This window comes from Manis pentadactyla, chromosome 12 (assembly GCF_030020395.1).
Source record: "Manis pentadactyla isolate mManPen7 chromosome 12, mManPen7.hap1, whole genome shotgun sequence".
In the NCBI taxonomy this organism is placed as follows: Eukaryota; Metazoa; Chordata; class Mammalia; order Pholidota; family Manidae; genus Manis; species Manis pentadactyla.
The window spans coordinates 42,555,659-42,581,656 of NC_080030.1; the positions used below are offsets into that span (position 1 = coordinate 42,555,659).

The following is a 25,998-nucleotide window of genomic DNA, read 5'->3' on the forward strand; positions in this document are numbered from 1 at the left end:
CGCCGCCGCGCCGGAGACACCGACCGCGGCGGCAGCAGCAGCAGCAGCGAGAGGCAGAGGCAGCGGCGGCGGGGAGCGCACGGCCGAGGCCCCAGCGGAGCCTCCTCCACAGCCCCGCCGCGGCCACACCGGCGACAGGTAAGCGCAGCGCCTCCGCCTCCCGAGGCTGGTGCCCACGTGCCGCCCCCGACCCGGGCTCCAGGCAGGCGGGGACCATCGGGGCTCGCCAACGGTTCCAGCGGCGACGGTGGCAACAAAGACGACGACCGACCCCCGTCCCGGGGCTCCGGGTGAAGGCAGGAAGAGGGCCCGGCCACACGGGGACCCAGTTCTGGGAAGCCAGGGCAGGGGCGCCCGCGGGGGCGGTGGCGGCTGCGCCTGGCGCCGGGGCTCTGGCCGCCTGACAAAACCATCCCCCGGAGCCAGGCGGCGGCGAGTCGGCGGCGGCTCCATCCGGGGCTTTGCAGGAGGGGGAGGGGACGGAAGCCGAGAGGGCGGGCGGCAGATCTGAGGAAGGGGAGGGGGCGATTCGCGTTCCGTTCCCCGTCGCCGGTCCCTCCCTTCTCGCCGCCACCGTGAAGTGCGTCCCGAGCGGCGGCAGCCGGTGAGCGTCCCGCGCTGGAGCCCCGAGAGGCGAGCCCGTCAGGTGCGTAGTCTTTCCAACGCCTCGCCGCCGCCTCCTGCTGCCGCCGCTGCTCAGCGACGAGGCCGCGAGCTGCGGAAGTGAGTTTGGGGGAGGGGAGCGGGGAGGGAGGGGGAGGGGAGGGATCCGGTCCGACCGGAGCAGGCCCGGCCTCTCTGGCGCTTCTCCCAGCTGCAGCGGCTCCTACAGCTGCTGTCGCTACTGCTGCGGCTCCGCCTCCCCGCTCGCGGGCGGGGGCGCGCACGCGCGCTTCCGGCCTCCGCGGGTCTCGCGCTGTCTGCGGCTCTCGCGCGCGCTCTTCCCCTCTCCCAGTCGGGCCATCCCCCCGCCCCCGGCGCCGGAGCTGTTGCGCCAGCTAGGGCGTTGCGCACGGCGTAGGCGTCGGCATTGTGTTAAACGCCGCGGGACTTGGGGCGAGCGCGCGCGCGCACACGGGACTGAGGGAGCGGAGGGCGTGCGGCGCGCCGTGGCGCGGCCCGAATGCGTCGGCCCTCCCTTCACCCACCACCCCCGCAGCCCCACGGGGGGTGAGGGCGGGGCCGGGTGCGCGGCGCCTTGGTCCCCTGAGGCCCCGTGGGTCTGGCCAACGCCGCCCCTGGGGCGGGGCGGCCGTTGGGCTGCTCTCCGCACGCTTGGTGATTTTAGGCCTCTCAGGGCGCCGCGCGTATAACCCGTGGCGGCCCCGCCAAGGTTGGGGACTCGCTGAGCTGGTGACCTCTGGCTTCCGCTCGACAGGAGATCTGTGCCTCGGATATGGCCGAGGCTAACCCAGAGCTGCGCTGTGGTTTCTGGCTGCTTGGCCTTGGGGCGTGGGACCGGCGTCTGGCCCCTCCCAGCCCGGTAGGGCTCAGAGAAGAGGTGGTGGGCGTGGAGGCTGCTTCCCGGGCCGGGGTCGGTTTCCCGGTGTAACGGAACTCCTAAAGCACTCATTTTTAGGCAGTCTGCAAAAAGAACTGATGATACAGAAGATGGGGAGAAGCAAGGTTTTCATCGCTTTCAGCTGATGGTGAATCAAAGAGCAATAAAGAGGGCAAAGGTAGCAGAGCAGGCAAAAAAGATTGAGCAGAGTGAAAATACAGTTAGTTATTGCTAGGCCTTTTTTCTGCAAGAATTTCCAACAGCTGAACTAACTATTACGCCTTAGGGAAATAACCTGGCTCTTTGCTTCCCGCCCACCCTTTTGCAGTGCTTATTTGCTCATCTGCATACAGTGGGCCCACTTAGTGTATGAATCTCAATTCTATTCGCTTTCATAGGTTACTGTTTTAGTAAAATAAGGCATAAAAAAGGTAGTAATTCCGGGCTCACAGAGTTCCGGGGTGTTCTGGGTTTCCTTTGTAGGACAGACCGTGTGTGGACCAACTATGTTGACCTGGGGGGAGCACTAGAGCAGGGTGTACACATCACCAGCATTTTAGTCTAAGAGGCCAGAAATTTTAATAGAAGAAAGATAATTTAGCTCCTCATTCCTCTGGTTTATTGTAAACCAAAATTGTTAAATTTTGTTTGGCATTCCAAATAACTTTGGTGTGTATCCAGGGTGTTTTAAAACTGTTAAGAGGTAATTTTTAAGGAGAAAGTTTATGACAAATACTACATTCCTTTAAAATGGGTATTTCTCAATAAATTTGTTGTTTATAGATGTTTACTTTCTAGCCGAAGCATTGACCTGTTATTGAAATCGTCATAAGATCTCAAAGTACAAGAAGTGATAATGCCAGTGGTATTGAGTGCCACAAATAGTCAATTATGGAGTCATCTCTTAAAGGGTGGCAGATAAACCACCCCTAAAGCTTTGTTGTACTGTACAGTCCAACTGCTTACTTTACAGTTTCAAAAACTTCTCTTCAAATAGAGTGTAAGTAAATGGTGCTTGGCAATCTCTTCCCTTGAAATACTCCAGCAGCAGAGAATAAGCACAAGGCATGCATTGGGTCACAGAATAAAAGTGCCATTATGACAATTTCTTTTTTTAAGATTAATATGAACTTTACACTGTCTTCCAAAATCTGTGCTTTTGTAATATAAAATTTTATTGACTCCAGCCCTCTCAACAGATAACACCTTGTAAACACAACATGTCCTTTCGCAAGGGAATATGCTTCCCCAGTTCAAGAATTACTGACACAGAGGAGGGAGTGAAGGAGACATCTAATGCTGATATGTCACATTGGTTGGGCATCACCTTCTTTGGAGTTGGGTTTTTCCTGCCATCTCTGACCAGTCTCTTGGTATTTCATCTCTAGACCCACTCATCTTTCCCTGAACTTTGAAACGTTGGGCAAGTAGTGTGGCGCCAGACTATCACAGTAAAGGAAGAACTAGTCGGCTGGAGACGTCACCATAAAATGCACCAGGCAATTTTATAACTTGTCCTACTTCCTTATTGTCTTTGGTTGCAAAGCAGGACCCTGAAAACCTAAAAGGAAACTGAGAATGTTTATTTTCCTGACCAAAAAAAAACCTATAAACACTCTGAGCATTAGATTAAGAACGTTTTTTAAACCTTTTTTATGTTGAGCTGTATTATAATTTTTATTAGCAAATTAAACTTAAAGAATTAAAATATAAACTTAAATCAATAGTAAATAAGATTCAGTATTTTACAATGCTGACATGACGTTAAGAGATGGAGTTGGTAGCCACAGAACACTTACTGGGAGTTGGCAGTCCAAGACATTTAAGACCGTTTTCTTACAGTCGAAAGTCTAAGTGAGAGGTTGGTATTTATTTTCAAACACATCATACCCAGTTCACATGCATGAGGTAGACATACGACTTCCTCACCACAAGAAAGCTCAGTATACAAAGATAGGAATTTGTAAAGCGTTTTTATGTATATGGCTAAAATAAATGCTTACAAAATGGCTTTTTTATGAGAGATTTTACTGTATAATTCCATTAAGTAATGTGCACTCCTAAGTTCTGCACCAAGCAAAGTTGAACATCACAATCGTCTGAGAATGACTTCAAAGTGTACACCAGGCCTAGTTACTTAGATTATCTGAGTCCCCACAGTAATTGTGAACCGTGGTTGTCTAAGTGTGGTCTAGAGACACCTTTCAGGGTGCCACCAGGTCAAAACTATTTTCATGATAATGCTACAATGTTATCAGCCTTTTTCACTGTTGAAAAATATGTCAACATTGGAAAGATCTGCATAATTCATTGAGCACGTATTTTCCAAATAACCAGTGGACAATGTTAAAAGTCATGCATGGGTGAAAGATCCTTTCAAAGTGCAAGATAGAGCAATGAATTTAACTGTAATAGATGAGGAAAATTTCATCCATTGATGTACTTTTCAATTACCCAGACAGCCTTTAAGAAACTACCCCTTGTCAAGTTTTAGCATCGTATCAAAGGATATCCACAATACCTGGAAGGCCTATTGAAAAATACTTTTCTCCAGCTACATATGTGGGTGAGACTGGATTTTCTTCAGTACTTAACCAAGACAGATATCATAACAGTAAATGCAGAAACCAGGTGTCTTCTATTAAAGAGACTTGTAAAAATATAAGATGCCACTACACTGTTTTTTTGCTGTTTTTAAAATATATTCTTTCATAAACATGTTATTTATGTTAACACGCAATGGACTTACTGCTATTTTAATTGAATTACTATTTTTTAAATTTCTTTGTTTTAATTTCTATTGTGGTAAATCATAGCTATATTCCATATAAACAAAGTTCTTTGGTGTCCTCAGTAATATTTTTAAAGATTATGAAAGGTTCCTGATACCAAAAAGTTTGAAAACCCCTGCTCTAAAATATTGAAATCAATTATTCAAATTTGGAACTCCTCACCAGAATATGCTGGGCTGTATGTATAGGTGATTCTATTTTCTTCAGATTGATTTTACTCATTATCATGCAGCATATGAAAAACAAAGGCAATCTCTACTCCGTTGCTAGAAGCAAATTAGATTAGGTTTTAAGTTTTGGTGTGTGATCATATGTAGATTTCCTTCAAGTTGATTAAAGCATAATGCCATTAGAATTGTCACTTTAATATTGACTCTTTATTGGCCATAAATCTCTGACCTGTTTCTCCTTGACACCTAAACTGTCCCTGAACTGCCTCCTCTTCACCTAAAACTATACTCAGAAATTAAAAACTAATTTTAATGTTAACTTAAGCATAGTATGATGGAAAAGACAATCTTTTACAGATGCATGTTTTCCAAAGTCAAAGTTAGGGCTATTGCTCAGTTTATGTTCCTCCTTTTTCTAATTACTGTGGAAGAGGACTGACTTCGAAAAACTTAAGAAAAATATACCAATCTGTCACCATAACTAAATATGATATACTTCTTAGCTCTTAAGTAGTTTGAAAAGCTGTATTAAAATTCAAATGACCAGTTTCATTCAGGTTCACTTTATGGGCCTCCCTAAATATTAATTATTAATACTAATTGAAAAAGCAGTTTTTTCATCCTGCTAAGTGGTCTAAACTACTTGAAAAAATCAATCTTACTTGTGGGCACTGCTTTTTCTCTTGCTTATGTGTCCTGTGCATTACAGTATTCATTTATGCTTCACTTAAATAAAATCAAGGACTTGAGAAGACCCTTTTAGTACCCTTGAAATGGGTAGTTTAAGTGGTGTTTAGTATGTTAGAAGAGCTATTATCTTTAAAAAGTGAATCATCAATTCCAAAAAGCTGCTTTGGTCTCCTAGTCTTACACTGAAAGAGAAGGAGGAACTTGGATTGTCAGAATACGGTATTTGTCCCATTCAGCCGCACTTCCAAAAGATGGTAACTTATTTAAGGATCAGCCCCACGTGTGCTGTGCTGTGGAAGCTGAAATCACTTGACATGTAGGTAGTATTCCATTGTCAGTGTGGGAAACAGTGGTAAATATAAAAGCCAAAGCATTAAATAATATAAATGGTCATTTATATTTGGCTTTGGAAAGTGTTTTTTACTTATTTCAACATATGTCCTACAGTCTCTGAATTTACTTAAAAAAAAACTATACATATATAACAGGCATGGAGAAGGCATTCTATGAAAACCCTCTTAAGATTTGCCTCACCTCTTCATCTCTACTTTTCTTCAGTTTCTCTCTGCTCACTATTTTGATTTAGGAAATTATATTTTAAATTTAGTTCTGTTGTTTATTTTGAAGTTCTGTTTATAGAGTAGTTGAAGGTCTTATTTAAGTCTTCAGTCTCACGTCAGATTGTCCATCCTCCGTGAATAGGATCAATAAAAACTTTTGGGAGTGATCTACAGAGCAAGGGAGTGTAGAGCAAAGAGTGTGAAACTTACACCCAGAAGACCAGGGTTCAGTTGACTTCTGTTTACAGTTTTACCCTCCCTGAACTGTCATGTAGTGATTTAAGAATGTGACCTCTGGAGTCAGACACACTTGAGTTCTCCAGAAACTCTCACACATAAATCACAGTCAAGACTTAGGAACTTCAAACCAATATACCCTCTACTTGGGTGTCTCAGAAGTATCTCAGTCAGCATGTTATCTAAACGTAAACCACAAAACTGAGTTGATGCCTATGTTCCCTGACCTGTCAGAGAGCCCCACCGACTTTCCAGTTACACCAGTTAGGAATCTGGGCGTTGTCTTGGACACCTTGATCTCCACCAACCCTCTGCCATCTAATAATCGACCAGTTCTGTTGATTTTTTTTTATCTTCTATCTTTCAAGTCCTGTCTCTCTCCACATTGTTGTCACCACCACCCAGGCTGTCTTCTCTTCTAGACCACTGGGTCTAGAACTGCTTCTAGAGGTGCCCCCTCTCCCGCCTCTCTACCACCACTGCTGCCCCCCAGTTTGGTTAGTTCTGCAGTTGCCGTCATCCAATCATGCAGATCAGATCAGAACGACCTTTACGTTGTAGACATCTGATTGTTACCCTGCTTAAAATCCCCTTTGGTGGCTCCCTGTTGCTTTTAAGATGTGAACTAAAATCCTTAACAAGACCTGAGTCTTCTGCTTGATCTTGTCTCCTTCTTCTCTGGCTCTTTGCTCTTCAACCACATTGATCTTTTCTCAGTTCCGCAGCTGCATCTTGCTCCGTCCTATCATAGGGCCTTCGCAAAGGCTGAGCACTCTGCCTAGAATACTCCTTCTTTGCCCAGTTAATTCTTCAATTATCTGCTTAACTGGTGTTTCCTCACAAAAGCCTTCCCTGACTCCCAACCCACAAATTAAACCTTAGTTTTATGACCTCAGGTTTCCTTATGTTTTTCTTCAGTAGCTCATATCAGAGTTGGCTGTTATAAATTTGGGCACTTATTTGATAATACCCTGGAATTGGGTGTATTGTACATACCATTGCACACACTAGGCCTGGCACCTTAGACAGCTCTCACCAAATGTATGGCCTCCCTGATTTGTTTCTTAAGAGCTAGCCCTACATGTGGGCAAGTTACTTAACTTCTCTAAGTCTGTATTCCTTCTTCTGGAATAAGGATAATTGATCCTTGGCACATAGTAAGTGGTCATTTATTATATTGTTAATGCTGTGTTTATTAATATAATTAATAATGGATAGTAAGAAAACAATGTACCATGGTATCGTTAGGGATTAAATAATGTGTGTGAAGGGTTATCGTAACCTACAAATCACTGTTCAGAACTTAATTGTTAGCAGGAAGAAATATGAAGTGACATTTTAAAATTTGAAATTCTGAAGTACAGCACACATTAAACTGTGAGAATTTTCTAAGTTAACACAGGATAAATAGAAATTGAACTTCTACCCCGTCACCAAGTTAGTGAGAGGCCAAGCTGTGACTGGAACTCAACACTTCCCCTCCCCAAACATACAGTATTAATTTATTTAACAAATATTGAACACTGACAATATGCGAGGCACATGGGCTAAAGTAACAAATAAATGATCAATAAGACTCAATGCTGGCTTTCCAGAAGCTTCAGGCAGACGTATGTAAACCGGCATGTTGAAGAATGCTCTGGAAGCAAGACAAGCCTCCTAATCTTGAGGGTCAGAAATTTTGCAGAGGGCAAGTAGAGCTAGGGAAAGTGGGACTGGTGATGAGTGGTGGATCCCTCTCAAAGTGATATGTTCAAAGGTCCAGTGCAGGGGTTCTAAGGCCCAGTTCAAAAAGGCCTCCTCTCCTGACCATACTAGCAGAACTCAGGTTGCTGAGCTGCTCAGCTGTGAGAGTGAGGACTGCTGTTAGAATGGCCTGGGCATTCAGAACCTTCTAGGCAAAGAAAACTGCCTATCTTCAGCTTATCTCAAGTTCATCCGGAATTTCCAAAGTGAGTGAAATAACATCATTTTGTCTCCATTATTACCAACATACTAAAGTGAAACTGAATTTTTCATAATGCTTGGTCTTCAGAATAAGTTGTACAGTTGACCACTTCACAAGTTCAACCAATCTTGTATCAAGAAAACAATAGGCACACTTAATCTCATAAAATAAAATTTTATATTGTAATTTTTTTTGCATGAGAAAGAAAGTTATTTTTCTATATATTGAATATAGTGCCAACTGTCCTCTGAAAGGTATCCCGAACTTATGTCCTTTCCCATCGCTATGGGTAAGGAATATTTTGTTTTTTCTTTCAAAATTAAGAGGAAACCACACTCTGTTGGACCCTGGTTTTGAGTTTGGTTAGTGGGTTTTTAGTAGATCTGTGAAATCTGAAAGTCTGGAAACCACTAGTTTATGTTAGCCGAGGCATGTAGTGCCGAGTAAGCAGGGGTTGAGTCATGCAGGACCTTGAAAGCTATGCTGAGGAATTTGGATTTCATCCTTAAGTTAGTAGGGAATTGCAGGAGATTTTGAAGCAGGACAGTAACATCTGATTTACCCTTTGGAAAGATTGTTCTGGCTGATTTCAGAGGCTAGAGCTGGAAACGGGGAGATAAATAGGGAGGTAGAGCTAAAATGTGACATTGGGATAAAGAGTTCAGATTGGTGGGACGTGGGTGACTGACGAGAGGGTTGAGAGAAGTGGAGGCCTGAAAGGGAATTGAGACCCTCGGCCTGGTCAAGGGCAGGATGATGGCACCATGCCCTGAGCTGGGGAGGCAGAAGGACAGGTTTGTGTCCATGGCTTTTACTGTCCTTGGGGGAGATGGGGGTGAGGGGAGACAGGGGTGGGATTTTTGCCTAGATTGAATTGAGGGTTCCTGTGGGACACCCAAGTGAAAGTGGCCCAGATCACCACAGAGAATCTGCAGAGTGAGAAGTGGGCGCTGGACCAAAGGCAGAGGAGTGTCTGCAAAAGGGGAATCCTTGATGCAGATTAAAATAGAATAGCAGAGGTGAGATGGAAGTCAGTGTGCAGTGGCCTGGCAGCGAGGGACGGAGTATCTCTGCAGCGGGAGGGAAGATACTAATGCTGCAGAGGGGTCGAGTAGCTTAGCCCATAGGGCTGACAGAGGTCCTGGTGACCTTGGAGAGCCACTTCAGTGCAGGGGGCGGCTCGAGTGGTCCGGTCAGGTGGGCAGGTGGTGGAGGTGGGAAGGGAAGAGCAGACATCCGTTTCCACGAAGGGCGTGTAGCCTCGAGCAGAGCCAGCCCCAGCCTCAGCAGCATGAGCCTCCTGGAAATGACCGTGAAGGGGCCGCACTGTCAGCCAGGCAGGGCCGGGGGTGCTGCCCGGATGCGTTTCTGGTTGAGTCCAGCTGGGACCCTCTCTCCTCCCTCTCACCTCTTTTTCTCAGGCTCATTCACATATGTAAAACTCTGGGGGGTTGTTTTTATTTTACCCCTGAGAAATTTCCTGGTCTCTATGATTTTTAAAAATTGATCTATGCAGGGTTTTTTTTCCCCCCAGTGTTAATTTTGAACGTATGACTCATTCTCTTTGCCTTTCCTCCTTTCATTTGGTTTTTCAGATCTCTGGGACTCTTGTACATGTGTTCTTTCCTCTGTATTTGAAAGATATGTTCAGTTTGCTTCCTGTTCTAGATGGTCCTAAAACAACTAGTAGAAGACCCCTTTAAAAAGAAAACATTTTGCAGTTTTATCATGGATCATACTTCTAGTCTGAATAAAATACTTATTTCAGTATGTTTATGGAACAAAAGAATTTTGCTATATTGAAGGAGATGACACATACCTATTAATGTAAAAACCAAAACCTCCTGTAAAATACTGATTCATTTGATTACATTAAAATATAAAGTTATATACATTGAAACTTTCTATGAAACAGGACCAAAAGAAAGTGTGGACAGTAGTAGCAACAGATGTGACAGAGGGCTTGTTTCCCTTGTATATAAAGAGTTTTATAGATCAGTAAGAAAAAGACAAGCAACCTGATAGAAAAATGAATAAAACTCACAGAGATACATGAGGAATTGTAAATGATGCATAAACATAAAAATAGACTTCGTCTCCTCATTAAATCCATAGAAAGTAAAAAAAAAAGTGATATTGGTAAAGATTCTTTAAAAAGTATGGGGAAACTGGTAGGGATGGGGTGGTTGGATAACTCTCAGTATTGTGTATCCATAATACTTGAACCTTTTACAAGAATATATACTTTAAAGCAGCAATAAAAATAACATTTTTTACTAATTTTAAATAAACATACTTGCATATAGTGTGTTCTGAAAAATCAAATGAACCCCAGTTTAAGTCTCACTTCTTGCATTTACTGATTGTATAATCTTGGGCAAACTACTTAACTTTTCTAAGCCTATTTCCTCATTTATAGAATGTGCACAACAATGCCTCAAATAAGTTAGTCTGAAAGTAAATGAATTACTTGTGGGAATGAATGGTTAATGGTAAGCACTCTGTAAATAGCCACTCTGGTCATTATCTCCAAGGGATAAATAGGAATGTGTTACTGTACTCATAGCTGCTGTCAGCGAAAGCGGAATTTGAAACTACTTAAACGTGTAGGTGACCGTGACCAGAGGCCAAGTACATGATAAAACATCTCATCACAGTTTGCTCTTAGAGGATATTTTACTTGCTTAAGTGTTTTTTTAGTGGTTTTTTTATTGGAATAAAGTTGATATACAGTGTTATGTTGGTTTCAGATGTTCAACATGGTGCCTTGATGGTCGAATACATTACTAGGTGCTCAGCACGGTAAGTGTAGTTACCCCATTACCATGCCAAGACATCATAATATATTATTGGTTATATTCTCTGTGTTGTGCTTCCATTCCTATGACTAACTTATTTTACATTTTGCAGTTTGTACAGCTTTATCCTCTTCCCCTATTTCACCCATTCTCCCACCTGGTACTATACTTGTTTGAAGGGAAAGATGAAAAAGGGATATTCTGGCACTTTTCAGAGAACAGCCTTGAAGACAAGATTCTAAAGTTACATCTTGGTGGAGGTCAGGTTAGAGTGATGATTTTTATAATCCCAGTTACTTTGTAACCTGGCTTTCATCATGAACCCCATGCCTTTTCTCTGTCTCCCCTTCCTAATTTTAGTCCTTTTACCTTCTCTGACATACACAGGAAACACTGGGGAACTAAGTCCTGATTCATAGCATTGATGTTCACATTTACATGAGACACAATGTAGGTCTGTATACCCAAATTATTGCAAACTTGGATGATTTTCCTGCCTCATACTTGGGTACATATAGCTCTTGGTAGAAAACACAAAACTTGACATCCAGGATTCTTGCTTTATGACCTGATCAGTCTCATAAAGTTTTATTCCATTGCATCCATTTATTTTAGGTCATGCTTATTAATTTCTGCCAGATCATCGCTAGAATAGCTAAGAGTGTAGGGAGTTCAGACCTCGGGTCTGCTTTTGGTGTTTTAAGCTTATTGATAATGTGTTCTCCACTGTTGCTTCCCCAGTTCTGAAGTTAAGCATCATAATTACCCATTTTTTAAAATCTGGCTAATAATTAATATGTAGTGAGCTTTTTTAAAAAAACTTTTATTTTGTGATATCTGTAGAGTCACATACAGTTGCAAGAAATAATAGAGAGATCCCATATACTGTTTACCCACTTAACTCAGATAGAAACATCTTGTAAAACTGGCACATCACAACCAGGACACTGACTTTGATACAGCTGAGCTACAGACAGTCTGTCACCACAGGCTCCCTCACATTGCCCTTCATAGCCACACCTGCTTCCCTCCTGCTGCCCGCACCCCTCCACTTCTAATCTGTTCTTCATTTCTGTAATTTTCAAGAAGGTTCTGCAAATGGAGTCATACAATATATAACCTTGTGGGAGTGGCACTTTTCACTCAGTGTATTCACCCACATTGTTCATGTATCAGTAGATCATTTCTTCTTATGGCTGAGTAGTTTCCTGTGGTATGGGCATAGCACACTGTGCTTAACTACTCACCCACTGAAGACATCTGTGTCACTTTTAGCTTTGACTACTAGGAATAAAGCTGCTGTGGATATCCACGTAGTTTTTGTGTGAGCATAAATTTTCGTTTCTTCAGGATAAATGTCCCTGTTTGTAATTCCCCAGTAGTATGATAGTTGCATAGTTTTCTTTTAACTGCTAACTGTTTTCTTTAATGGCTACACCATATTCTATTCCCACTGGCAATGTATGAGCAGTCCAGTTTCTCAGCATCCTTGCCAGCATTTGATGTTACCATTCTTTCTTATTTTTTGGCCATCTTGACTGGTATATAATAAAATCTCATTGTGCTCTTAATTTGTTTTTTCCATGGAACTGCTAATGATGTTGAACTGTCTTCTCATGTGTTTATTTGCTCTCTGTATGTCCTCTTTGGTGAAATATCTCTACAAGTCTATTGCTCATTTTCTAATTAAATTGTTTTTTACCTGTTGATTTGAGAATTCTTTATATATCCTATATACTAGTCCTTTGTGAAAGGTAGTTTCCAAAAGCTTTCAACTATTTTCTCCTAGTCCTTATCTTTTCATCCTCTTAACAACATTTTACAGAACAAAAGTTTTTAATTTTGATGAAGTCCAATTTATCAATTTCTTTTATGGATTGTACTTTTGATATCAAATATAAAAACTATATTTAGCCCTAGATTCCTCAGATTTCCTCCCATCCTTTCGCCAAAAGTTGTAGTTTGACTTCTGGGTTCTGTTTTGTGTTCCATTGATCTGTGAGTTCATCCTGTAACCAGACCAGGTCCTGAATACTATAGCTAGATGACACATCTTGATATCAGATAGACTGATTCCTCTCACTTCATTCATTTTAAAAATTGCTTTAGGTATTCTAGTTTCTTTGCCTTTACATGTACATTTTTAATAATTCTGAATTCTTTAGAATTTAAGAATTTTAAAATTCTTAATTTTTAATAATTTTTAATTATTGTCTATATCTACAAAAAAAAGTCTTACTAGGATTTTGTTGTATCAACCTGAATATCAATTTGGAAAAAAATTAGTATTTTTACTATGGTGAGTTTTCCTAACCATAAATTTTATGGTGTGTTTCTCCATTTATTTAGATCTTCATTAATTTCTTTGGTCAGCCTTTTATAGTTTTCAAGATACAAGTCCTATACATGTTTTGTGAGATTTCCATTGGTATATTTCAGTTGAGCGACTAAATGGTATATTTCTGATTTCATTGTCCACAAGTTCAAAGTTAGTATATAGAATCGTGGTTGGATTTTGTGTTTATCTTGTATCCTGTGGTGTTGCCAAACTAATTTATCAATTCTAAGAGCTTTTATAGACTCCTTGGGACTTTTTGTGTAACAATCATGTCATTTGCAAATAAGGACCATTTTATTTTTTCCTTTCCTGTCTGTATGCCTTTCACTTCCTTTCTTGCTTTATTGAACTAGCTAGAACTTCCAGTACTATGAACAGTGAGGATGGGCATCTTTGCCTTGTTTCCAGCCTTTGGGAGAAGGCATCCACTCTTTATAACATTAAATGTACTGTTAAGTACAATGTTGATGTATGTGTAGTGGGCTTTTATAAGTGCTCCCTGGCTGTGGGAAAGGAGCAGTCTACAGATTTGATGAACTAGCTCTTTTAGAGGTAGTCTCCCCCTACTTTAGATAGATTCAGGTGGAGTGGTTTACTAGAGTGAAGTGTAAAGAATGAAGATCTTAGAATTTGGAGTCAGAACAGGCAGATTTAAATTTTGACTCTTCTACCTTCTAAATGCTAGGTGGTCCAGACGCATTATTTATAAACCTCTCAGAGCCCATTTCTTCCTCCACAAAAAAGGGAGAAATGCACCATCCTGCCTTCTTGCTCCATGAGTTTAAGCATCCAAGGGAATAATAATAAAGAGTATGTCAGTTATTATATCACTGCCAAGGGCAGCCCCGTCCCCACAGTAGGAGGTGGAAAATTGCCCCAAACTTAGTGACAGCTTCACCATGCCCTTCTGTAGCCCCACCCAGCACCTTAATTTATTTATCTCTACTTTAGATTCAACAACTTATAATGGATCATTAGAATTTGCATTTGGAATCTTAAATCAAAAGGCTAAATGATCCAGTAATTTTTGCTGTCTCAAGGGCAGATAACCAGAGTTCATTTCCTGGCTCCTCCGCTCACTGTGTGAACTTCGACAAATGTAATCTCCAAATTCACCTTTAAGTGCCAACACTTGTAAAATGGGAGTAATGACAGAACTACCTCAGAGGACTGTGGTGAGGACCAAATGAGTGAATTTATGTTAACAATTTTAGCATGATGTGTGACTATATCAGACACAAACTTGTGAATCACCTTTCTTAAAAAAAATTGTTTGCTTTGCAGATTAAAAAAAAAATGGATTTGGCCAACCACGGACTTATTCTCCTGCAACAGTTAAACGCTCAGCGAGAGTTTGGTTTCCTGTGTGACTGCACGGTTGCCATCGGCGATGTGTACTTCAAAGCACACAAATCAGTTCTTGCTTCATTCTCCAATTACTTTAAGATGTTGTTTGTCCATCAGACCAGGTAACTAACATGGTTTATAATAATCTAATGACTGTAGACTCTGAACTTCCGTGGCCTCTTTCCTACTGAACCTGTTCTTTGCCCTCATCAAGACCATGGGTCTCGCCGCCTCCCTAGCCCCTGGGCTCCCAGGTCCCTCATGACCTTACTTGCCCCCCTACCCACCTTGGTTACTCCTGCTTTTGGTTGCACTGGAGAATCATTTGAGCCCAGAGTGGCCTCCCATCCCCAAATGCCCTTCGTGGGGCTCATTTCTGGTCCATGACAAAGCCCGAAGCTGCAGGCTGTCCTTTCCTCCAGCTCCGCCAGCCCCGCCCTGAGCCTCCAGCTGCTGTTCAGGGTTTATCTTTCTCTCCTCCACTAATGAGAAGCCTGAGGGCATGGATTCCCCCAGTTCCATTTTTTTTTTTCCTTCCCATCTCTCCTGTTTTGGAGAAAAGGGCCCTCTCAGGTTAAGGATCAGGATCTTTCTCCCACCCTTGTGCTCCCAGATCTGCCCCTTGGTTTTTATGCTGTACCTTTCAGTTTGTACTTTTAACCACTCCCCAATTCAGCAGAGGGTCAGCTTCCTTGACACAGATGAGTTACGGGCTGCTTCTCCTCTGTGTTCCCGTGAAAGCTCTCCGCAGGGTGATCTCCGGCCAGGCTGGCACTTCCCTCATCCCACTCTCTTCCTGTCTGCTGTCACTGTGGTTTCTGCCCCATCGCTCCCCTGAAATCATTTCTTGAAGGTCACCTTTTCACCAAAACCGCTTTTCTCTCAGTCTTTGTCGTCCTTGTCCTCTGCGGCTTACTACTGCTTGCTTCCTTCTTAAGGGCTCTCACCTGCACCTCCATGGCTCTAAATAGCCCTTGTTCTTCTGCCATCTCCCAGGAGCCCAGCAGGGGTTGTGAGTTTTGGTTTTGGGCTCTCCATGCTTCTTTTCTGTGCTCTCCTGAAGGGAGCTTACATTTTTCCTGGATCTTACCTCTGCTGGAAGTGATCGATTTATAGCTCCAGCCTTGATCTTTCTGTCTCTAGAACAGAACTCTATTTCCCAAGGCCCCAGGCTGCCTGTTAGACATTTTAGAATTGAATAGTCGCCTTTCATCTCATTGAGCATGTCTAAAACTGAATTATGTCTTCCCAGAAGTCCCCTCCTGACTTCCAATTTTCTATCTTCAGGTAACCCATACTTACAATCTCTTTAAAACCCTATTTTATCAGTCCCCTTGTCAAGTTTTCTTCAAAACACCTTTTACTTAAGTCCTTTCCTTTCATGTCTCACTTCTATTTCCTAATTGTTTTCCCCATTACTGTGCCAGACTAATATTCCTAGACATTGCTTTGATTGTAGTGGGCCTGTGATCAGAAACCTAGAGGATACCCATTGCATATCAAAACAGGCTACACATTCCTTCTGTCCTTCAAGGCCCCTCCTCTGGCTGCCCTCCCCTCACCTGAGCCCTGCTCCCCTGGCATCTGCCCACACCCTGTGCCCAGTTTACCAGGCACCTCTCCATGACCCCCTCCCCTAACAAGTGAACTGAAATGATCAAAAGTGATCTCTTCCTCTCTCACATGTCATAGCACTTGATTTTTGCCATTTTACAAGATCTGCACCTCTTCCCTTTGTTACTGTTATTTGTGTACTTACCTCCCCTCTTCATTTGCAATTTTCTTGAGGGCAGAGATTGGGTTTAAGGATCTTTTTGAATACCTCAGGGTATATTTCATATATTTGTACAAAATAGTCACTTGATAAATGTCTGGAGGGGCAGAATGGGTGAGTAACAGGATTAAGGGCAAGCAGAGGTTGCTGTATCTTGTGACACTAAGGGTACTTCATTGTCAGAGACCTCATAGTGAATGGGTACCTCAGAGTCTCAACACCATGGCTTGTGTTAAATTATTTGTCTTAAAAGGGGGAACATTTTGAACAGTAAAAGAATACAATGTGCTGAGTTTCAAATAGATGAAAGAAATTTATCTTAAGTGTAGGGCAACATGTAAATGTCTTTCTAACGAGGGAATGGGATATCTGTGTAGAGAGGATTCCCAAGTTTCAGCAATGGTGTGTTAGTGCACCAAAGTGGTACGTTCCAATTGGGCTGCCGCCAAGTGGCCTTGCCCACCTCATTGAGACCAGCAAATAGTGGGTGGAGCCCAGAGGCTTGCTTTTAAACCTGCACCTTTTTTTAAAGGCTCTGTGAGCTGCACCTCTCCTCTGCTCGAGAGCTAAGACAGAAGGTAGTCTGTAGTTACCACTAGATGTCTGTCTTATACACTCTAAGTGGTTAAGTTTCCCATCATATAGGACCACAGTCTTGGAGCTCTCAAAAATAAAACTTATGAGAGGCCTTGCTAAATACAGCCTTCTGACAATGGATAACATTATTTTTAAACCTTTATTTTCAAAGTTCTTTAAGTCCATCTTTTAAGATTCTTGTAGAGGAAAAATTGAAAATGCAGCTTACTATGAAAGGTTATACAAGGGGCTTGTAGCTGTGCTGAAACTGTATTTCTCCTACACAAAAGTGTTAGGTTTAACAGACATCTGCAAATCAAACCAGGTAGGTGCAATTTTATCGTAGAGAGCTATATCTTTCCCAATAGACTTGGAAATGACCAAAGTCTGGCCCATAGCAAGCAGAGAGGCCTAGTTGCCTGGGCGGGAAAGCAGTCAAGGATGGAGATGGCTGGAATGTGACACAAGGAGCTTTTTAAATTTGTGTGTGCGTGTTTGTGCGTGCGCATGCACGCACATGTACTTCTGCTTTAAGAAAATTATACTTAAATAAATCAAGGCAAACTGGTATCTGCGCACTTCCCTGGGCCCTGGGCACAGACAATAAACCCCAGGAACTCGCGGCCTTCCTTCCCTGGTGGATTCCCACCAGCTCTGTAGTGCCCTTTAGCATCCTTCTCCTTCCAGGCCAGCTCCGTCTCCCCAGCCCCATCCCTTCATCAGAAACTGCCCATAGTTTTTAACATTTGAGCTCTACTATTGGGTCCTGCCCTCCAAGGCAGTAGACAGAGGACAAACTATACAGTAACAAATGAGTTAAATTACCTTATGGATGCTGAGAAACATAGCTCTGCTTTGGACTTCTGCCCTTCCCTTTTGGGAGGCAGAGGGTCCTAACTCCTTCTGCCTGGAGAACATTCCATCCCTTCCCAACAGAACAGAAGGTACCCTGTGGTCTCCTTGGGGTACTTTGCATCTCTAAAGGCCTGTAGCTTCCCAGGTCCCTACTTTGGACTGACTGACTAAATTATTAAAGTATTATGCACCACATGTGGTCCCTGAATTTTTATTTTGAATATTGAACTTCCTGAGAGCATCTAAATATGTTCAGTATACACATAGTACTGTAAGTGCCCACCTTGTACTTGAAGGGAAGACCACCTGTATTTGCAATCCTGTTTAAAGGAGTATAAGTAAAGGACTATAAAAAATCTCCAGATAAAGGAAAATGATCTGTGGTCTTTTTTAAAAATAGAGTTGCATAAAATCTTCCCTTTATATTCTCAAAGGGATGCTAGTTTTTATGCTTGATCATTTTTCTTTGACTTCCATACTTTCTAGTCAAACGTTTTTCACATGAGTATTTATATACAGTCATCTTAAAATCTACACACAAAGATAGCAAAACAGTAATTATTCAAATCTGTCCTGTCACAAATTGCTATTAAAGACACTTTCTCTTTTTTTTTCTTAGTAGAATAAATCATTAAATTTAAGAGAGTGCTATATACTATATATATATGCCTTAGCATCTTGGAAAATACTCGTTAATAAAGTACACAGCTAAAAGAGCCAAAAATGTTATGTTAGGAAAAAGTGGTATAATCAAGAATAATTATAAATTTTAAAGGCATTCAAGGAAGCTGTCTTTGATATTGAAAATAGGTTGTACTATATATTCATTCAGATGTGATAGCACATCTCATCGCTGTCTGATGCTTTAGGATTGCTGTTGTTACTGATGGTCTAGGAAGAGTTCTTGGAGACTTAGATTATTTCTGCTTGATCAGGATGATTTTCTGGAATGATGCAAACACTATAAAGTCTAAAAGTTAAAAAAGATCAGCAATACCACCAACTGCTTTTGGTGCCTCAGATAAATCACTTAAGTTTTTGCGACCTCAGTTTCCATATTTGTTACCTGCTACACAGAATTGTTTTAATGCTCTAAAGAATTTTTAGGGTCTTAGCTTTGGAATTAGACCCAGATTTAAATTCCAGTTCTTACTACTTCCTGACTCTGATACCGAGCAAGGTATGAAACCCTTTGAGCCTCAATCCTTTTTCTGTAAAATAAGAATCAATGGAAAAGTGAGATAGTGCCTGTAAAGCCAGTTGCAGTTCTGATAATGATGATGATTACATTTTATAAGGAACTGAATTATCCCAGAGTTGCTTTTTAATGTGAGCCAACAGTACTGGCAAGGTGATCTAACTCCGTTAGAGCTAAAATGTGGCTTGTCTTCCTTCTGTTCTCAACCCTCACAATGCTCCTGTCCTTGTGCTGGACATAGAGAGTCAAAGAACGCTAACAGAATTGGGGTTTATTTTTATTCCACTTCTTTTGTCTTGCTCTTAGGCACTTGTTCATACTAGTCCAGCACCCCCATGTCATTTTACAAATGAAGAAACTTTATAATCAGGTAGATTGTTTGATTCACGTTCAGAGATCTGCTGAGTTCTGGACATCATTGGGTCAGTACAGAATCCGAGACTTTTAGCTAAAGACCTGCCAAGTCAGTGGTTCTTAACTACCACGGGGTCACAGGCCACTTCCAGCCTGACATAAAGCAATGGAGCCTCTTTGTAAAACACGAAGCTTTTCATATAGAACTCTTGGAGGTCCATATAAAAATACCATGTAATTTTGCTTAGATTACTAGGAGAAAAACTGCTTCAAGTGTCTGTAAGATACCACATTTAACATGAGCGTTTCTTTTCTCAGTCCTTGAAAATATATTTACTGTATTTTTTCTGTTCTTAATATAATTAAAGTTAAATTACATAGGTTCTAGTTATCTCTCCTAAGTATGCCATTTCATGAGCTTACAAAAAAATGAGAAACGTTCTTATTTCATTTGCCTTTTAGAAAGGGCTCATTTTTTCCTCAGGCTTTCTGTTACCATTTGAGTCATGAGTTGACGTTGCTTATCGACTGTTTACTTGTTTCTTTCAGTGACTGTGTCCGTTTGAAATCAACTGACATACAGCCTGATATTTTCAGCTATCTCTTACATTTGATGTACACTGGAAAAATGGCGCCTCAGCTGATTGACCCTGTTCAACTGGAACAGGGGATCAAGTTTCTACACGCTTACCCACTGATCCAGGAGGCTAGCCTGGCCAGCCAGGGAGCCTTTTCTCATCCTGACCAACTTTTCCCACTGGCTTCTTCCTTGTATGGCATTCAGATTGCAGATCACCCCCTGAGACAAGCCACCAAGATTGCTCCGGCACCTGAAAAGCTTGGGCGAGACGCACGGCCACAGACCTCCAGGATGAGCCAGGAGCAGGTGCCTGAAGCCTCACAGCTTTCTCAGCTGACTTCCAATCTGACCCAGGTGAATCGGACACACATGACTCCCTCAGACCCACTGCAGACTCCGCTGTCGCCAGAACTGGTTTCCACTCCTGTGCCTCCCCCTCCTCCTGGGGACGAGACCAATCTGGAAGCCTCTTCCTCTGATGAACAGCCTGCATCCCTCACCATAGCCCACGTCAAGCCGAGCATCATGAAGAGGAATGGAAGCTTCCCAAAGTACTACGCTTGCCACTTGTGTGGCCGGCGCTTTACCCTCCGGAGCAGTTTGCGGGAGCACCTCCAGATTCACACGGGAGTACCGTTCACGTCAAGCCAACCAGGAGAGAGCCGAGTTCCCCTGTCTCTTTGTAGCAATGCAGCTGACCTAGGAAAAGATGCCATGGAGGTGCCTGAAACTGGGATGATAAGTGACAGTGAGCTGCAGCACATTTCAGACTCCCCGATCATAGACGGGCAGCAGCACTCGGAGACACCGCCGCCCTCAGACATTGCGGACATTGACAACCTGGAGCAGGTGGACCAAGAGAGGGAGGTAAAGAGACGGAAGTATGAGTGCACAATATGTGGACGCAAATTCATCCAGAAAAGCCACTGGCGGGAGCACATGTACATACACACGGGGAAGCCTTTCAAATGCAGCACTTGTGACAAGAGTTTTTGCAGGGCCAACCAGGCTGCCCGGCACGTGTGCCTCAACCAGAGCATCGACACGTACACCATGGTGGACAAACAGACGCTGGAGCTCTGCACGTTTGAGGAAGGCAGTCAGATGGACAACATGTTGGTACAAACCAACAAACCCTACAAATGCAACTTGTGTGACAAAACGTTCTCGACTCCCAATGAGGTGGTTAAACATTCATGCCGAAACCAGAACTCAGACGTCTTTTCCCTTGACGAAGGGCGGTCCATCCTCCTGGGCAGTGGGAACTCTGAAGTCACAGAACCTGACCACCCAGTGTTAGCTTCCATCAAAAAGGAACAGGAAACAGTGTTGTTAGACTGATGTTACCTATCTTTTTTAAAACTGTCATTTTTACAAAGACTACCTTCCCTAACCCCAATTCAGAACTATAGTTCTCCATGGCATGATACAAGCAGGTCGCTGTTCCTTTCCCCTGGCCCCCATCTCCCCATTCCCAGCGCCGCCTCTATAAAGGTTTTGTGCATTATAAACCTGGAACATACCTAACTTTAATTCAGGGGATATTGGAAAGATAATCATCAATAGTACTTATAAACTTGAATAGATTTTTGAGAAGTTTTAGATTATTTAAAAGCATACTTGGAAATAATGAAGGGTATATAACAAAACAAAACAACTAGAATGCAATTTGGTAAGCTAAAATTATGACTTCCCCTGGGTAATAAGTCTTCTCAGAAAATGTCAAAAACTATAGCAATCTTCTTAGAGATACAGCTGAGCACTGTACTATGCACAATGTAGAAAGTGTGGGAGAACTTTAAATCCAAGAAAACATTCTTACAATTTATCCTCTGGGTGTCTTATTTCAGAATGCATCCTTTGAGATTATGTCCAGTCAAGAAAAATCATTAGTTAGGAATCTGAACAAAACACAGAGGAGAAAAAGTAATAATGTGATGGCAATCTTAATTTTTGGATAAAACATGACAAGTTGTGAGTTTGTGCGTTTATAAGAGAAAATATATGGATACTTGCTATGAACAGGTGAATTAATGCACATGCCTTATCTCATTGCTGGCTTCTTTCAAAGTTGAACAATAACAAAATACTGTGTTTTACTTTGTAACAAATTTGTTGGTTGTTTTAAAAATCAGATTTGAAAGTACTATTCCATAGATTGTCTGAATATAAAATGAGATGCCATTCTAGCAGTTGCCAGTGGTAAATTTATTTTAGCACCAACCAGCTGCTTTTAAGTCAGTGTGAATACTGCAGGAAAAAGGATATGGGAATGTAATCTTACAGGGAAGTTGAGCATAGCGTGTAGGAACTTCAGTGACTCCGAAAGTTAATGCTAACATAATGGCAACATTCACTGAAGCATCAAAAATGGCAGAGAAATCAAGACAAAAAAATGCTGATTGCTTTTTTTGGAAAAACCTAATTTTTATGTTTAGTCTCCAGTATTTTCTTTTTTAACATCTGAGATTTCCTCCATTGGCCTGAAAGCAGTAAAATTTGTCCATTAATCTTCCCTTAGGCCAATAACAGAATGGTCTCACAGGGCAAAACAGGAGCCAGAAGTAAGGACCGAAGGGGAAAGGGAAGAACATTAATAGCTGAGCTGTACGTGTGTTAAAAACTGAATATCCCGTCTCCTATTTCATGTATAGTTGAGTTCTCACATTTGTAAGTTTTTATACATACCTTCATTGAATAAACATTTAATTAAATGTTTATATCATTTTATCTGTGTCTTACTTTGTCTACCCAAAAAGATAGAGGAACAGCACGTGGAGAGCTTTGCACACCCTGTCGTGTTCTTGCTGTATCTCCTCTTGTCTGCAGACCATTTGGTCAGTTCCCCTAACTGCCGGAGGGCATTTTTCACATCTGTAAAATGAAGGCATTGACAGTTGCATTGGGTCATGAGATTGTGAGAATCAGATGAATACATTATATATGAAGATGCTATGGACAAAGTTTGACCAAGGATGGGGCTGGAGATGTCTTACTCAACGTTCTTTTCAAGGATGGAAAAAAAGACGAGATGTTTACCTAAGGATGACCCAAATCCATTCTACATAAACATAGATTATTAAATATTGAGAGGTTTCCACTGACTTCTTTTTTTAAAACTATATTCCCAAGATATCACATGTCCCAACTTTCAAAGAGTCTTGTGTCAACTTCTCTGAATATTAATGAAAGGGAAATGGGCCTCTGCAGCCCTCCACAGCACCCCTAGCAGCCTTGAAAAAGGACAAGAGATCAGCCAGAGGGCCTTGAAGACCAGAATGTGGGGATGACAAGGGATCTCGTGGGTAAGGAGAGAGGGGTGAGGCTACAATGCCAGGCAGCCCCAGTTCAACAACCACAACTTAGAGGGGGAAAGGCAGGTATTGTGTCCACCTACTCATTCTGTGGCGTCCTGTTGGGGTGCAGGGGCTCTTACACCAGCTTGTGCAAGACCTGCCAGCTGACAGGTCTGCCAGCTCCCTCCCAAAATGAAATGCCTCAAGGATAGAGAAGGAAGCACATCCCCCCTACCCCAGAGTGCTCAGTGGCTATTTAATCCCAAGAGATAAATTTAATGGTTTGTGAGGTTTTGACTGTACCAATTTAAGTTTTGAAAGTTGCAGTTGATGAGCAATCTGAACATGAAAGCTTGAGAATTAATTGGAGCTGTTGTTCTCTTTGTTCTAAGCCCTTATTAACACACCACTGGTTCTCTTTTCCTTTCATAGGGAAAACAAGTAAAAGTGACTCATTCAACAGATGTTGCTAAAAAATAAATTTGTGAAGTATTACAGGATTTTATTTTACCATAGGTGTATGGCTGTAATGGAAAGAAAGCATTGCCATTAAAAGATACTTGTCAATTACTCCTCCATAAAGCTGGAAAATACATACATACATACATAAAGTAGCTTTGGATAACGATAAAAGAATGGAGAGTAGAGTGGACCCCAAACATTCTCCCTGTTACAGTCATAGGAACTAGTCACTACTGTTTTGTTTACCTTGCAAGAAAGGGTAAGAGTGAGGCATGCAAAATGAACAAAATGTCAGCCTCTGTCACACGTGCCAGGTGAAACACTGAACTGCTACATGTAACAAGGTACAGGAACTTAGGAGGATGGTTGGGGAGGATGGTGTGTTGCAGGGGGATCTCCTACGTTTGGCTGGGAATGATGGGTTTTGTGGGGGACCCGCCCTGCTTCACTAATTCACTAGGACTGAATCCTAAGACAAATGTTCTTGTATGGGGAGTATAGGTTATAATGGAAGTTACTTGTTCTTCAGGTTGACTTAGCATTATTATGACAATTTTCAGAACTTCAAAATATTTGTCGCACTTGGCTTTGTTTTAGCCCTTCATTTTGGTCTAGACGTATTGCTATACATCATTTGCAGGTAAGCAAGATTAAGGTTTAGACATCTTTAAGCAAATAAAAATTAATTATCTTAAGGTACAGATCAATTAATCTGCCTTTTCTAGAACTAGTTCCTTAAACACAACTGGAATATCAAACTGCCAAAAGCTTTCTAAATAAAATTAAAATTAGAATATTTAGCGTGAAGAAAATGGACCAGGATGAAATGATACTCTGGTTTCATTCTCTGTAGGCAAAGCAAAATATTTTTGAACAAGAATTGTTATGAAATTCTTGACTCAAGCTTGTGCTATGCTCTGGAAAATATACAAAACCTGTCCTGCCTAAAGTCCCCAGTTGTTGGGAAGAATGCCCCTTATGAAGAAGGTGTTGTCCACTGAAAGGCTATATGAGAGGAATGTGCCAACTTGTATGGGGTGTCCAAGTGTTAGATGCTTTCATTTATCCTCCTGACAGTCCTGTCAGGTGGGTGTCCCATTTTTACAGATGAGAAAACTGAGGCCCAAAGAAATAAGTTTTCTGAAGTTATCCAGCCCAATAGAGACAGCCTGGATTCCAACCCCTCAATGTGTGACTCACTCAAAAAACAATGTTCTTTCCTGACTAGCCCTTGGCAATCGACAAGTCCTGTGTTGTTGCAATTGACAAGCCTTTGATTCGACGGAAAAGCAAGAAGTACAAGGTGTGGCTTCTCTTGCTCAACTGACCTACTTTTTTGTGTGTGGTTTCAGACCTAGGTCTGTCCAAACTATATTACAGAGCAAATATTTCTGTGGGTTAGAAGCAATTGTCGGGGGAGAGCAGTAAGGAGAAAGCATTTTCACCTTTTAGCCTATTTGTTCTGCTGGTGAGACAATTAGAGACGTCCTAAAACTTCAGCACATCAGTCTCCTGGAGGGCTTGCTAAAACAGTCATCCCGCAGAGGGTTTGATACAGCCGGTCCAGCGGGGGAACCAAAAATTTGTATATCTAACAGGTTTCAAGATGGGATAACCTTTAAGGTGAAGATCATGGTGTCAGTAGCCACATTTGGAGAACCACAGCAATTTCTGCTGGGTCATCACTGTCCTTTCTTGCTTCTCAGAATTATAATTAGCTGGGCGCTAGTAACGGGTCAGAACGGTTTCTGTGCCATTTCTAGCATGCTTCTTTCTGTGAAATACTCTTTAATGAAATGAGTGCAATGTACAGATTGCTGCAGGAGCCCTGTAGCGCTGGAGGGTTTCAGCTCCAGGCAAGTTCACTCTGGATTTGGTGAGACTGAATAATGACAATGGAATTTTGGGGGTTAAAAGTCTTATACCAAGCTTTCTTCATCCAGTGGCAGGCCAAGGGCTAGAATCCCAACCACATGTGGCAAGTCTGCAATATGCAATCTGGCTCTGCACCTAAGTGCCTGGAGGTCATCCTTTTATATGATAGTGCCAATATATGTATTACATCATTGCAGGTGTGCAGTGGGCAAGTAGATTAGGGTCAGGTGAGCATCCTGAGCATTGGGAACTTCCATGTTCCCTACAAGCCCTCAGAAGAAGTGCATGTTAATTAATTCGAGCTGTCGTTGGCTGTGTTCTAAACCCTTATTAACACACCACTAGTTCTCTTTTCCTTTCATAGGGAAAACAAGTAAAAGTGACTCATTCAACAGATGTTGCTAAAAAATAAATTTGTGAAGTATTACAGGATTTTATTTTACCATAGGTGTATGGCTGTAATGGAAAGAAAGCATTGCCATTAAAAGATACTTGTCAATTACTCCTCCATAAAGCTGGAAAATACATACATACATACATAAAGTAGCTTTGGATAACGGTAAAAGAATGGAGAGTAGAGTGGACCCCAAACATTCTCCCTGGGATTCTAAACTTCCCTGTTCTCATTTTAAAGGCCCCTGGAACCT

The 25,998-nt window shown here is 42.1% G+C and overlaps 1 protein-coding gene across 8 annotated transcripts; it reads left to right on the top strand.

Moving 5' to 3' along the window:
• Positions 1-6: 6 nt before the first annotated feature.
• ZBTB2 (zinc finger and BTB domain containing 2) lies at positions 7-22,436 on the top strand. Of its 8 annotated transcripts, none has more exons than XM_036910802.2 (5): positions 7-138; positions 10,649-10,700; positions 10,809-10,961; positions 14,319-14,503; positions 19,688-22,436. In XM_036910802.2, the coding sequence occupies exons 4-5, from the start codon at positions 14,331-14,333 to the stop codon at positions 21,057-21,059; spliced, it is 1,545 nt and encodes a 514-aa protein (XP_036766697.1). In that variant the 5' UTR covers positions 7-138; positions 10,649-10,700; positions 10,809-10,961; positions 14,319-14,330; the 3' UTR covers positions 21,060-22,436. The 8 variants fall into 8 exon arrangements, with proteins under 8 accessions (XP_036766697.1, XP_036766699.1, XP_036766701.1 ...); XM_036910804.2 differs by having other exon boundaries at positions 10,809-10,956; XM_036910805.2 differs by lacking the exon at positions 7-138 and adding an exon at positions 511-646.
• The last annotated feature ends 3,562 nt before the right edge of the window (positions 22,437-25,998 follow it).

Excerpts from the sequence above, each read along its gene's own strand:
- ZBTB2 (XM_057489099.1), top strand. The coding sequence starts at position 14,174 with ATGGGAGTAATGACAGAACTACCTCAGAGGACTGTG. Across the intron at positions 14,210-14,318 it reads AACTACCTCAGAGGACTGTG|ATTAAAAAAAAAATGGATTT; the intron begins GTGAGGACCAAA and ends TTTGCTTTGCAG. Across the intron at positions 14,504-19,687 it reads TTGTTTGTCCATCAGACCAG|TGACTGTGTCCGTTTGAAAT; the intron begins GTAACTAACATG and ends TGTTTCTTTCAG.